Raw genomic sequence first — 15,305 nt, forward strand, 5'->3', positions numbered from 1 at the left:
GAACAACACTAACACATCTCTTCACTTTGAAATCTTCTCTTGTCTATATCTCACTCTCATCACATATTTATAGGTACAAAATTAAGGATGAGTCACTTAATCAAAGGAGATAAACATGACAAGTGTTAAAACATGTGTCAAGTTTAGTGATGAATAATCACTTCTTTATAACACTCCCCCTTGAATATTCATCACTATATAATTACGTACTGCCTCGTTAAAAACCTTATCATGGAAAAACCCATTAGGATAAAAACCATGACAAGGGAAAAAGAGTATAGTGACGTAATCTCCCCCTGGAAAAGATATGAGTGGTCTTTTCTTCAAAGATCTCGTAGATGACGCATTCCGATGTTATGAATATGCTTTCTGAATATGGTACGGAAGCGCTTTGTGAATAGGTCTGCTGCATTGTCACTTGAGCGGATATGTTGGATATCAACTTCCTTCTTTTGCTCGAGTTCTTGAGTGTAGGAGAAAAATCTTGGAGGTATATGCTTTATTCTATCGCTCTTGATGTAACCTTCTTTGATCTGGGCGACACAAGCAGCATTGTCTTCGAATAATGTTGTTGGCTCTTTCTTGGTGATTATTCCACTTGATTCTTGTATGTGGTTAGTCATTGATCTGAGCCATACACATTCCCTTGATGCTTCATGAAGAGCAATTATTTCTGCATGATTTGAGGAAGTGGCGACCAAAGTCTGTTTCTGTGAGCGCCATGAGATTGCAGTTCCTCCAATAGTGAAAACATATCCAGTTTGGGATCGGGATTTATGTGGATCTGATAAATATCCTGCATCTGCAAAACCAACTAGACCAAACGCAGAGTTTCTACGATACAACAATCCCAAGTCAACCGTACCTTGAAGATAGCGGAATATGTGCTTAATTCCATTCCAGTGCCTGCAGGTAGGAGCTGAGTTGTATCTTGCAAGTAAATTAGTTGCAAATGCAATGTCTGGTCGGGTACAATTTGCAAGATACATAAGTCCACCGATAGCACTCATATAAGGTACTTCAGGACCAAATATTTCTTCATTCTCTTCACAAGGTCTGAATGGATCTGTATCAACATTCAGAGACCTACCGACCATTGGAGTACTCAAAGGAGGAGTCGCTTTATCCATATAAAAGCGCTTTAAAATCTTTTTCGTATAATGATGCACAAATATTTCATCTTGGAGATGTTCTATTTGAAGACCGAGACAAAATTTTGTCTTTCCAAGATCTTTCATTTCGAACTCTTCTTTCATATGAGTTCTAGCATCATCAATCTCCTTTTGAGTTCCAATTATATTGAGATCATCAACATATACAGCAATGATCACAAATCCTAATGAGGATTTCTTTATAAAGACGCAAGGGCATATTTCATTATTTACATACCCTTTCTTCAATAAGTAATCGCTTAAGCGATTATACCACATGCGTCCGGATTGTTTTAATCCGTAAAGTGATCGCTGTAATTTTACCGCATATATCTCATTAGGCTTTTCCTTTAAAGTCTTAGGAACCTTAAATCCTTATGGAATTTTCATGTGTATTTCATTATCCAATGATCCATATAAATACGCTGTCACTACATCCATAAGGTACATTTCTAAATTATTAGAAGCTGTTAGACTCATTAAGTACCTGAATGTAATTGCATCCATGACCGGAGAATATGTTTCCTCATAATCAACTCCCGGCCTTTGAGAAAAACCTTGTGCAACAAGTCGGGCTTTATATATGTTATCTCATCTTTCTCATTTCTCTTTCTCACGAAAACCCACTTGCACCCAACAGGTTTTATATCATTAGATGCAGTGACAATAGGTCCGAAGACATTTCTTTTATTAAGAGAGAACAATTCAGTTTGCATTGTACTTTTCCATTTTTCCCAGTCAGGTCTTTGTTGGCACTCTGACACGGACCTTGGATCAGGATCATCATTTTCATAATCAATCTCTTTAGATACAGAAAAAGAAAATATTCCATTATCATCATCGATTTCATCTCTAGCCCATAATTTTCCATCTTGGGCATAGTTAATAGAGATCTCATAATTTTCTGTATCGTCTTTCTGATGACTTTTCTCTTCACTTGGTTCCTCTTGAACCTTTTCATTTCCGTCTCCTATTTTCTTTTTCTTTCAGGGATTTTTATCTTTAGAACCTATTGGCCTCCCCCGTTTCAATTGAAGTTTAGGCTCATTAACCTTTTTCCCATCGATTTCCTCTTTTGGAATTTCAACTCTTGATGGTGCATTTTCAGCGGGAATATGTGATTTTGTCACCCTTTTTGTATCTGTGAACGCATCTGGTAATTGATTTGCCAAATTTTGTAAATGTACAATTTTCTGAACTTCCAGCTCACGTTGATTCGTAGGGGGATCAAGATGTACCAAAGATGGTGTATTCCATGTAATCTCTTTTGGTACCTGTTTAATTCCTCCCCCTAACGCTGGAAATTCATCTTCATTAAAATGGCAATCAGCAAAACGTGCTGTAAACATATCACCAGTTTGTGGTTCAAGATAATTTATGATACTCAGTGATGCATAACCGACGTATATTCCCAATCTCCTTTGTGGCCCCATTTTTGTTCTTTGCGATGGGGCTATAGGAACATAAACCGCACATCCAAAAACACGAAGATGAGAAATGTTTGGTTCTTGACCAGAAATTAATTGTAAAGGGGAATATGTATTGTATGCACTTGGTCGTATTTGGACCAACGCTGCAGCATGCAATATAGCATGACCCCATATAGAAATTGGGAGTTTTGTTCTCAATATCAACGGTCTAGCAATGAGTTGTAACCGTTTAATCAAAGATTCAGCCATGCTATTTTGTGTATGAACATGAGGGACCGGATGTTCAACATCAATTCCCATTGACATACAATATTCATTAAAAGCTTGTGAAGTGAATTCACCAGCGTTATCAAGCCTTACTTTCTTTATGGCATAATCGGGGAATTGTGCTTTTAACCTGATTATTTGGGAAATGAATTTTGCGAAAGCCGTATTTCGTGTTGTCAAAAGACACACATATGACCATCTACTAGATGCGTCAATCATTACCATAAAATAACGAAATGGCCCGCATGAAGGGTGAATAGGTCCACATATATCACCATGTATTCTCTCTAAGAATATTGGCAATTCATTCCGGACTTTGGTTGGCGATGGCCTAATTATGAGTTTTCCTTGAGAACATGCATCACATGAAAACTCACCAGAACAATAAATTTTCTGGTTTTTTAACGGGTGGCCATTAGAATTTTGCACAATTTTTCGCATCATGATTGAACCAGGATGTCCAAGTCTCTCATCCCAAATCTTAAACGTATTAGTAAACTTTGAGTTCACTGTAACATACGATGCGAATACATTTATTTTTGTGCAATATAATCCAGAGGATAACATTGGTAACTCTTCCAATATATGTTCTTCCTCGGATTTGATGCAAAGATATTCAATGCCATTCTTATTCATAGTCTTTATATGATATCCATTTCTTCGGATATCTCTGAAACTTATCAAGTTTCGTTGAGACTTAGGGGAATATAATGCATCTTTTATTTCAAATTTTGTTCCCCTTTGGCATTGAAAAATTGGCTTCGCCAAAGCCCATTATAATCTTTGCATTTCCAGATATAGTGCTCACGCCTTTAGCGGAGTCATTCATTTTGAGAGAGGAGAAATATTTTTTATCTCTAAATATTGAGTGCGTAGTAGCACTATCTGCTAGACACATTTCTTCGTCCTCAATCTCAAAAGTTGACATTTTCTGAAGATAAAACATTCATAAAATATGCATTAATATATAACAAAGTCTTAGGAGATTTAAAATATATTACAAAAAGGACTTTAAACACCAAAAGTTTTACAAGCATATTTTATATAAAGATTTTAATCGCATGATTTTCCACTCTCTTGATTGACGAGGAAATCTGCGATATCCAAATGAGTTTCATCATTGAGACCATGGTAGGAAGGTCCAGCTTCATTTGAGATGAGATTGGTCTCAACGTTTCTTTCTTTTTCCTTTTGAGACGCTTGATATAGATCGGCTAAATGCTTTGGTATACGACAAGTTTGGTACCAATGACCTTTCATGCCGCATCTGTAACAAATACTCTCATCTTTTTTCTTTATAATGCGGCTGGCATCATTTACATGAAGATCGTTGTTGGCTTTGCCAGCGTTGAAGCTATTAGAATAATGACCTCTTCCTCTACCTCGGCCACGACCTCCTCCACGCCCACGACCACGGCCACGGCCTCGACCGCGTCCGCGTCCTTGTCCTTGCCAACTATAACTGGATGAAGCAACATTCACTTCTGGAAGTGGAGCTGATCCAGTTGGGCGAGTTTGATGATTCAGCATCACGAGTTGATTATTTTGTTCAGCAACAAGAAGAACGTGCATTAACTCAGAAAATCGAGTGTATCCTTTGGTCCGGTATTGTTCTTGCAGGATTACATTTCCAGGATGAAAAGTTGAGAGCGTTTTTTCGATCATATCATAATCGCTCACTTCTTCGCCACACAAAGCCATCCTGGAGGTGTGAAACAACCCGACCCTTTTTTTTTAATAATTAAAAACAATATATAATTAAGCATCCCATACTACTTAATTAACCAACCCAAACCACAACTCAGCATTAAACCAGCAATAACATTAAGCACAGCAGAAACATACCAATAATACAAAACCAACAAATCATCAATACAATAACATTCCTAACCATTCTATCCGGCAACCTACCATAACACTAACCAAGGTTCCAACAACATAACCAACAAATCCAATAACACACAAACGAGACCCTAGATCATCCTCCTCCTCATCGCCATGATTCCACGATCACACTTTTGCCTTTACCTGCACACCACAAACAACAATTGAGATGCGTAAGTATTATCATAAATACTTAGTGAGGCCGTCCTCCCATCTACTAGGTTATACACACAAGCATATGAGACCCTCATGTTTAAGCAAAACAAACAACACACAACAATACATCAAACCAGGAAAACAAGTCTCGGCTGAGACCAGTGTCGACCGATGCCTCACGGTGTCGATCGATACTACAAACAATGGTGTCGACCGATGCTAAACAGTGTCGACCGATGCCTCTTCTGCAGACACGATCTGCGCGAACACGAGCGTCGAACTCCCCTTCCAAATCATCTCGAATCCGTCTCAAACTCACCCAATTACCTCGGAAATCACTGGGAATCACAAAAGCAACGAACCCAAGCAACAAAACAACACAAACAGCAAAGAGAACACCCAAACAAGAGAGATCTCATGCTTAGATCAACCATGGTCAAGCACTCACCTTATCAACTGATTATAACAACCAATACAACCAGTTGAGACCCTCCTAACGTCTGAAACAGCCCAGAAAAGCCCTACAACAAGCCACACAACCAAAAACGACTTATAGCAAAACTGGACAGAAACATCAAAAAAGAACAGTCTCAAAGACGAAACCCTAAAATAAAAACCAACCGTTAACTACCACATCTCTCCGGTGAAAAGCTACCCCTAGACGTCACGAAGCTTCCCACAAAATTTCAGCACGATCAGGCACCACACGAGACCACGATCTCAGTTACAATCTCTGATAGTCCCAACTCGCGTCTGAGAAAACGTGTCTCACAAAACTGCCAATAACTCATCGAGTCTAAATCCAAATCTACTTCTGTAAAAAGGCGAATGACGATGAAAGACTTGGGAATAAACCTACCAAATTTCATTACCTTTGTGAACGATTTGATATGCAGAAACTGTTTCCTCCCAAACCCTAACGATTCTGATCTTTCTCCTTTAATCTCCTTCACACCACAATAGGCTCTCTCCTCTCTCTCTATCTCTGAAAACGGCGACAAGACACCCTAAAACCCTTAATTTGTCGTTTCTCCACTTATAACACGATTTAGGGATTTTCCTTGAACCAAACCGAACCAAACAGCAATTAAAACGAACCGGACCAAACCAGAAAACATGGTGTCGATCGATACACCAAGGGTGTCGATCGACACCCACACCAAAACCTTAAAAATTGGTTCGCGGATGTTACAATTCTCCCCCACCAACAAGGATTCGTCCTCGAATCCCGTAAAACCGTCCAACTGTCAAGGACCTCCGTGCCACCGTCAACACGGCCCGCACGTCCCCGACCGGACTAAATACCATCAGCCAAGGTTTCCCGTGCACTGTCGCAACAGCCCGCACACCTCCGACTGAACCATGAGGTCTCCCTCTAGCCAATATACTCGCATCAAAGACACTATTTGCTCATAACTCAGTGCTTCCCCCGTCCGTGGTCGCAACCAACGAATCATGCCGGCTCGCTATCAGGCCAACCGCCTTAAACTACGGCATCCAGGAAGTCACTCACACACACTCCTCCCGCTCTCGGGTCGCAACCCTCGAGACATACCGGCTCACTGCCAAGCCGCGGCTCACAGCTACGGTATCCAGGGAGTCTCAAATATCCCGCTCTTGGGTCGTCAACCGCAAGCACGCTCTCGGATCGTCATCCGAAGCCTCATACCACTCCCACTCTCTGGCCATTGAGTCCATCGAGCTATCAGTATCATATGAGTTGGGCCCACACGGCCTTGAGCAAAACAAACCTGATGCCATCGAGTATCTCCCGGCTAGATCTACCTCAACACTTCCCACAAAAATTCCCCTTTTAGAAACTTTCTAATTCTGGAAACTTTTCTTTTGTGGAAACTTTCTATTTATGGAAACTTCCAAAAATAGAAACCCGAGCTATTTCTCTTTTTCCCATGACGACAACAGTCAAACATAAAGGAAAATACTCATCTTATTAATCTCAAAATGTCATAATCGTTACAACCTCAACGAAAATACAACAGAAACAATAAGATACAACAACCCAATCCATCAACCCGCATTCCGAGCACCACCTCATCTTAGTACTGAGTCGCCCAACCAACCACCCCTAAGCGACCAAGTATCAAGAGAGATGGGCTGGAATACTCCGTACCCGCTCCAGCCACGGACTACAACTCAGACCCGGCTAGACAAGCTCAAGTCGCGGCCTGCTTCTCAAACCACTTCTTAAACCTTGCCTTCATCCTCGCCTCAGGCTCCAAAGTCTGCTCCTCTACTCCATCACAGTCCTACAGGACTCTCATCAAAGGAATCTTCTTCTTCCGAAGTTCCTTGACTCTCCTCCCGAGTACCCTCAACGGTCTCGCCTCCAACGTCATGTTGGGCTGAAGATCCTCAGGAATCTTAGGCAACAGCCGGTCACCCTCGTGAAGACACTTCCTCAGCATCGACACATGAAATACCTTATGGAACGCACGCATAACCTCAGGCAACTCCAGCCGATATGCCACTCGTCCCACCCGCTCAACCACTCTGCACGGACCCATGTACCTCGGACTCAACTTAGTCTCTGACAATGACCTGTTTGGACCCCGCAACATAGCCATCTTGAGGTACACTCTATCGTCAACCTGAAACTCAAGATCCTTTCTCCTCTTATCAGCATAGCTCTACTGCCGATCCTGAGCCTCCCTCATGTTCAGCCTCAGAACCAAAATCTTCTCTGAGGTCTCCTGAACAAAATCCGCACAATTTATGCTCCTCTTCCCCACCTGAGTCCAACATAACGGTGTACGACATGGTCTCCCATACAAAGCCTTATAAGGAGCCATCTTAATACTTGCCTGATAACTGTTGTTGTAAGCAAACTCTACCAGGTTCAGGTGATCTGCCCAATGGCCACCCCAATCCAACACACAAATCCTCCAGCGTCTGGATCGTCCTCTCAGACTGTCCATCTGTTTGGGGATGATAAGCTGTACTCATATGCACCTTAGTGCCCATCTCTGCCTGAAATACCTTCCAGAACACCGAAGTGAACTTAGAATCCCTGTCAAACACAATGCTCGCTGGCACCCCATGCAATCTGACTATCTCTCTCACATACTTCTTAGCCAAGACCGCTGCTCCATCAATCTTCTTAATGGATAGAAAATATGCTGACTTAGTCAACCGGTCCACAATGACCCAAATAACATCAAAAATTCGTGACACTGGCAATCCTACCACAAAATCCATCGTGATCATATCCCACTTCCACTCTGAAATGGGTAGACTCTTTAGTTATCCGCTTGGAACCTGATGCTCAGCCTTCACCAGCTGACACACGTCGCACCTCGCGACCCAACTAGCTACAACCTTCTTCATCCCGACCTAATGATAGTACCTCTTGAGATCACGGTACATCCTAGTCGCTCCTGGATGAATAGAAAAACATGCTCGCATGAGCCTCCCTCAAGATCTCCTATCTCAAATCCTCATCCTTGGGCACACAAATCCGACCGTGCACCAAGATAGTACCATTAGTTGAGACCTGATACTCTGAATCAACATCCTTAGAGACATTCACCAGCCCCAAATCCTTCTCCTGAGCCAACCACACCCTGCTCAGAAGATCCGCTCCATAAGCCGCCTCCTAACCCAATGGTTCTCGAGGAACCACACACAAGCTCAACGCACTGACCTCTCCTACCAGAGACTTCATCTCATGGTCCTGTAGTAACCTATCAAACCAAGGAAACTCTTGATCTTAGTGACATTATGTTGTCTAGGCCAATCCCTGATAGCCTGAATCTTCTCCGGATCTACAGAAACTCACTATGCAGAAACAATGTGACCCAGAAAGCCCATCTCACGCTGCTAAAAATTGTACTTGCTCCACTTAGCAAACAACTTCTGCTCCCGCAGCTTCTCCATAACTGCCCTCAAATGCACTGCATGCACCTCAGGACTCTTAGAATAAACCAGGATATCGTCGATGAAAATGATGACAGATACATCCAGAAACTCCTGAAACACACTGTTCATCAATCTCATAAACGCTGCTGGCGCGTTAGTCAATCCGAAAAGCATCACTACAAACTCATAGTGCCCATACCTCGTCCTGAAAGCAGTCTTCCTCACATCTGCCTCATCTATCGGTATCTGATGATAACCCGACGCCAGATCTACCTTAGAGAACCGAGTAGCACCTCCCAGCTGATTCAACAACTCATCAATCTTGGGATGAGGGTACTTGTTCTTGACAGTGACCCGGTTCAAACCCCATTAGCCAATGCACAAGCGGAAACTCACATCCTTCTTCTTAATAAATAACACCAGTGCTCTCCACTGTGATACACTAGAACGTATAAATCACTTGCTCCATAAATCCTCTAGTTGCTTCCTCAGCTCAACTAAACAAATACTCAAGTATGCCGACATCAACTCGCTGCCACCTAAATATCAACCCTCTTGTTCGTCCAAGAACCTCTAGTAACTTGCCACTTAGGGAAACTTTCCCAAGATAACTTATTCCAGAAATAGCTTTTCCACTTGGCAATTCTCCACAGTAAATCATCAATACGAGCGTAATAAAACAAACAAGTACCATACGTTCGCATATTCTGATTCACCGCGTCAAATGCTTTGCAGGCAGCTAACTCAAACCACTTGACTTATTCCCTCCAACAAGTTTACCAAAACCTTGGATCTAGCAACCCTGTCCAACTCCAATGAACTTCATCCAGCATCGTTACAATGATTAGTTTATCCTGCCATGAAGGCTTTTCGTGAACTTATGTATCTGGCAAACATACCTCTCCCGGCTCAATCCTGCTGTAACTCCCCTTCCCGGGACTCTGGCACCACCGGCCTCATAATCCTGGCACACAGCCAAACATTCATAAACGCTATGGTCATAGAACCTTGTCCCAAAAGTCAACACATTCAAAACCCGAGATTAAACCACCGTCAATCTCTCAAGGTCTACATTCAATCGTTATGTTTATACTCACGTCTTAGGAATTTCTTGCTCCCAACTCTTCCACTCTTAGGTCGCAACCTTCGAGTCATACCGATCTCACTCTCAGACCAGCGTCTTCGAGTTATACCGTCTCACTCTTGGACCACAATCCTCAAGATCTCGGTATCAGGGGAACTACTCATCCCCTCAGGAGAACAACATCCCCTCTGCCACTCTCGGAGCCCTCAGCCCCTCGAGCTATCGGTATTCAGGGGAATCACCATCCCCTCAGGAGCAACAATCCTTAACGACTATAAACATCTCTCGACACAACTACCTCCTGTGGTCCGAGTATAACATTGCAATGTTACACCTGCCCACTCAACTTATATCCAACTGGATTAACCACCAAGCAGAGAAGTATCTGATACCTCTTGAGAATAATCTCATACCGGTCATCTACAACCGCTCCATCCTCTTAACATAAGGTGGAAAGTCCTCAACATCTGCAGCCCTCGACTGCACCCTGCCACATGCGGCACAACTGGAGCCTACACTGGTACCCCTCTCGGTAACCGCTCCAACAGCATGCCAACAGATCCGCCAAGCGATCATCTCGACCCTGGGCTCCACCTGCTGCAACCCCACACCTGGGTTCCCAGCACCCCCGGCACGCTCACTAGCTAATCCCCTCTGGTCCCTCCTGATACGCTTGCGACCCTCTGACGTACCTCCTCGTGGAACTCTGGACCACACACTCGCTGGCCTTGGGACCCGCCCGACAATGACCACGACCACGTCCCCGTCCACGACTAACTACTCAAACACCTTAACCACTGATCTTCCAAGAGCAGAGGCTAACAAGCAGAAAAAAAATCAATACCACACAAAGAAACATAACAATAACTCACCGTGGAATCTCATTGAAGGCTCGAAGAGGATGTTCTAAGACTCCATGCCACACACAATTGACTAACTCACATAATCAATTCAAGCATGCAAATCCCAAACATCTAAAACATAAAGCCTAGTGAACCCAAACCTAGAACCGTAAGGGCTCTGATACCAAAATGAAAAAACCCGACCCCTTTTTTTTTTTAATAATTAAAAACAATATATAATTAAGCATCCCATACTACTTAATTAACCAACCCAAACCACAACTCAGCATTAAACCAGCAATAACATTAAGCACAGCAGAAACATACCAATAATACAAAACCAACAAATCATCAATACAATAACATTCCTAACCATTCTATCCGGCAACCTACCATAACACTAACCAAGGTTCCAACAACATAACCAACAAATCCAATAACACACAAACGAGACCCTACATCATCCTCCTCCTCATCGCCATGATTCCACGATCACACTTTTGCCTTTACCTGCACACCACAAACAATAATTGAGATGCGTAAGTATTATCATAAATACTTAGTGAGGCCGTCCTCCCATCTACTAGGTTATACACACAAGCATATGAGACCCTCATGTTTAAGCAAAACAAACAACACACAACAATACATCAAACCAGGAAAACAAGTCTCGGCTGAGACCAGTGTCGACCGATGCCTCACGGTGTCGATCGATACTACAAACAATGGTGTCGACCGATGCTAAACAGTGTCGACCGATGCCTCTTCTGCAGACACGATCTGCGCGAACACGAATGTCGAACTCCCCTTCCAAATCATCTCGAATCCGTCTCAAACTCACCCAATTACCTCGGAAATCACTGGGAATCACAAAATCACAAAAGCAACGAACCCAAGCAACAAAACAACACAAACAGCAAAGAAAGCACCCAAACAAGAGAGATCTCATGCTTAGATCAACCATGGTCAAGCACTCACCTTATCAACTGATTATAACAACCAATACAACCAGTTGAGACCCTCCTAACGTCTAAAACAGCCCAGAAACGCCCTACAACAAGCCACACAACCAAAAACGACTTATAGCAAAACTGGACAGAAACATCAGAAAAGAACAGTCTCAAAGACGAAACCCTAAAATCAAAACCAACCGTTAACTATCAAATCGCTCCGGTGAAAAGCTACCCCTAGACGTCACGAAGCTTTCCACAAAATTTCTGAACGATCAGGCACCACACGAGACCACGATCTCAGTTACAATCTCCGATGGTCCCAACTCGCGTCTGAGAAAACGTGTCTCACGAAACTGCCAATAACTCATCAAGTTTAAATCCAAATCTACTTCTGTAAAAAGGCGAATGACGATGAAAGAGTTGGAAATAAACCTACCAAATTTCATTACCTTTGAGAACGATTTGATATGCCGAAACTGTTTCCTACCAAACCCTAACGATTCTGATCTTTCTCCTTTAATCTCGTTCACACCACAATAGGCTCTCTCCTCTCTCTCTATCTCTGAAAACGGCAACAAGACACCCTAAAACCCTTAATTTGTCGCTTTTCCACTTATAACACGATTTAGAGATTTTCCTTGAACCAAACCGAACCAAACAGCAATTAAAACGAACCGGACCAAACCAGAAAACATGGTGTCGATCGATACACCAAGGGTGTCGATCAACACCCACACCAAAACCTTAAAAATTGGTTCGCGGATGTTACAAGGTGATTCCGAACGTATCGGAATTAAATTCACCAACACTTTTGTAATCCTAGAACCAGAGATTTAACCACTCATGTCTAGCCTTTGGTAAGATCACATATTTCTGGTGATCAAACCTATCTTTGAGTGATTGCCAAAGATCTACAAATCTTCTTTCGTGATGTACTCGTTTTTCAGATTATCGTGGAGGTGGTGGCGTAAAAACACCATGGCCTTGGCCTTATCCTCATCTGACGTCGTTTTCGACGGATCGATGGTGCTTAAAAGCCCATCCGATCTCAGATGCATTCGTGCATCCGATGCCCATGTCATATAATTTTTTCCAGATACATCAAGGGCATGGATTTCGAGTCTGGCGAGATTTGACATAATTATCTACATGAATAATAAGTCCATTATTAATTTATTCATGAGATTTTGAGGAGGCAGAGCCTTCTATAATATGATATAAATCTTAACATATGATCGAGAAGGCAGAGCCTATCTTTCTGATCAAGAATGAAGATCTATATGATCAAGGAGGCAGAGCCTACCATTATGATCAAGGAGAAGACATAGTCTTTTTACTCCGTAAATATCTCATATATATATTCTTGAATTTAAAGGAATTTAAAGAAATTTTAAATAAACAAATTCGACATAAATTAGATGTTACCTCAAAAGAGTGATCTGTATAGAAACGGTTGGATCGGTTGGAGCAGAGAGACGATCGTACTGATAACGTGTTGAAGATAATAACGAAAATATAGAAGATTATTATATATATATGTATGTATATGTTTATGTTTATGCAATTATGTAATTGCACAAAGAAAATAGAAAAGAAACGTAAGGTGAGGGAGAGAGTGAGGAAGAACAACACTAACACATCTCTTCACTTTGAAATCTTCTCTTGTCTATATCTCACTCTCATCACATATTTATAGGTACAATGAGTCACTTAATCAAAGGAGATAAACATGACAAGTGTTAAAACATGTGTCAAGTTTAGCGATGAATAATCACTTTTTTATAACTAGCTATAGGATTCCATTGGTATTGTATTGGTATGCGTAGTAATGATTGTGGTTGTGTGAATGAATATGATTTGTGAGACTACATAGGTACCTGTTGAAAAGTATTTGGTTAGAACATGACTAAGACTAGAGAGGCAAATGTTTTAATAGTGGTGTGGGTGCAAGTGCTCCATCAATTTTTGTAAACCTTTTTAAAAAATGTAATTTGAGGACGAAATGAAAGAATTGGTTAGAAGTAAGTCTTTTTGCTCCAAATGTTCTAATTTTAAATTGTGCTTCTAGTTTATTCTAGTTAAAGGGTCCAAATGGTGACAATATATTTGGTTGTACGGAACAAATGTTTTTTATAGTATGGTATGGTTCAATTGTTATTCATGCGGAAGAAATATATTTGCAGGACAAGTACAATTATTATAGAATAAGCATACATAATAATATTCGACTGATGAAAAAAAAAAATAATTGGTATAAAATAATAAATTAGTAATACTCCTGTGCATGAGATTTTGTGAAATGTAGAACACTAGATTGATTACCTATGCCAGGAAAAAGAAAAAGAAAAAAAATATTAATTACCTAATGTGTGGACAAAAAAATCATATTACTCCTCCCCTTCTTGGATATTTATATATTTAAGTTTCTTTAAATAAAGAAAATGGTGGTAACTTGATTTGGAAATGACATTAACACCTCATCCGGCAAGATCGCGAGTGTGGAATAATTTTAAATTTATGAAATGATATTCACTAGTTTGGTGGTTTTGTTGGTGCAATGAAATATATAAAATTATAATCAAATCGTGGTACACTACGAGATAATTTTTTTTTGTTTATACATATAATTTTTATAATTTTATATTATAATTGAGTAAATTTCTTTAATTTTTAATATATATGATGTAGTCTTATATATATTTAATACACTAAAGAATTATGTTATTTAAATTTTTGATTTTGTATAGATATTTCTATAAAAAAATTGTAACTAAAGAAGATAAGATATTGTGGTTAACATTCTTGATTAGACTTATGATTTTGTTACAAATATATTCGTTTCAAGTTTTAGTATTTATTCATGGCTAAAGATTAAAATGTTAATTTTACAAACAAAATGCTAGAACATACGACATTCTTTTTTCTAACAAACATTCACAGACAAAAATTAGTCAATTTGCAAGAAATAATTTGGAAATTTTAGTTACATATATATTTGTTATCAAACATATGATTCAAGAAAGTTTTCTTATGCACTGTACCGTGACGTGATATACTATCTTGTAATTTTTGTCAATGCTGAAACTTGATGACTTTTAGCTCCATTTAAAAAGTCGCAAGTGTCATTTGGCACAGTCAAGATGGTTCTCTGCCTAGAAGAGAAGAAATTTATTTATTCGATGTATTCTTTGCTTGATTCAGTGATCGAACTAACCTTAGGAATTTGGAAAAAAACTAAAAAAAATGTGGAAGATGTTAATCATAGTTTTTAATTAAGATATAATGTTAGGACAGAAAAAGAAAGTAAAACAACAGTTGGATTGGTTAACTTCAATTGTATTTTTTTTTTAATTATAATTATATTAAACAAACTAATGGGCTTCCCAAAAAAATTGGGCTTGGCCTTTAGAATACAAACAAGAGTCCAACAGATACAAAAAAAGAAAACGACACTAAAGCTATCGCCGGAAAGGTGGATCGGATCCTGCTGAATACTCCTAAAGACAGATGTTCGAACTGTATCGCCGGTGGTTGCAAGATCGACGGCGTTGCGGCGGCTTCACCAGGTCGAATCCCATGATGGAAGCAACCAAGAACCGTCAGGTTTTCTTCTCCGGCGAGACCACCTGACCTGCTACAAATCTTCCGGCCAGTACAAACAA

At 40.6% G+C, this 15,305-nt stretch overlaps 1 protein-coding gene and 1 pseudogene across 1 annotated transcript; both read right to left on the reverse strand.

Annotated features, from left to right (window-relative positions):
* Nucleotides 1-323: 323 nt before the first annotated feature.
* Nucleotides 324-3,067, reverse strand: LOC147948847 (uncharacterized). Its single transcript, XM_087468866.1, has 3 exons — nucleotides 2,362-3,067; nucleotides 1,873-2,121; nucleotides 324-1,120 (listed from the first exon to the last, which is right to left on the reverse strand). Exons 1-3 carry the CDS (start codon nucleotides 3,065-3,067, stop codon nucleotides 324-326), a joined length of 1,752 nt encoding a protein of 583 aa, XP_087324992.1.
* Nucleotides 3,068-3,901: 834 nt separating this feature from the next.
* Nucleotides 3,902-12,782, reverse strand: LOC147948848 (uncharacterized; annotated as a pseudogene).
* Between the last annotated feature and the right edge of the window lie 2,523 nt (nucleotides 12,783-15,305).

Source organism: Camelina sativa, chromosome 2, assembly GCF_030686135.1.
Source record: "Camelina sativa cultivar CO46 ecotype springtype chromosome 2, ASM3068613v1".
Classification (NCBI taxonomy): Eukaryota; Viridiplantae; Streptophyta; class Magnoliopsida; order Brassicales; family Brassicaceae; genus Camelina; species Camelina sativa.

Excerpts from the sequence above, each read along its gene's own strand:
- LOC147948847 (XM_087468866.1), bottom strand. The coding sequence starts at position 3,067 with ATGATTGACGCATCTAGTAGATGGTCATATGTGTGTCTTTTGACAACA. Across the intron at positions 2,122-2,361 it reads TGATCCCCCTACGAATCAAC|GAGACGGAAATGAAAAGGTT; the intron begins GTGAGCTGGAAG and ends AAAAGAAAATAG. Across the intron at positions 1,121-1,872 it reads TGACTGGGAAAAATGGAAAA|CGACTCCTCCTTTGAGTACT; the intron begins GTACAATGCAAA and ends ATATGGATAAAG.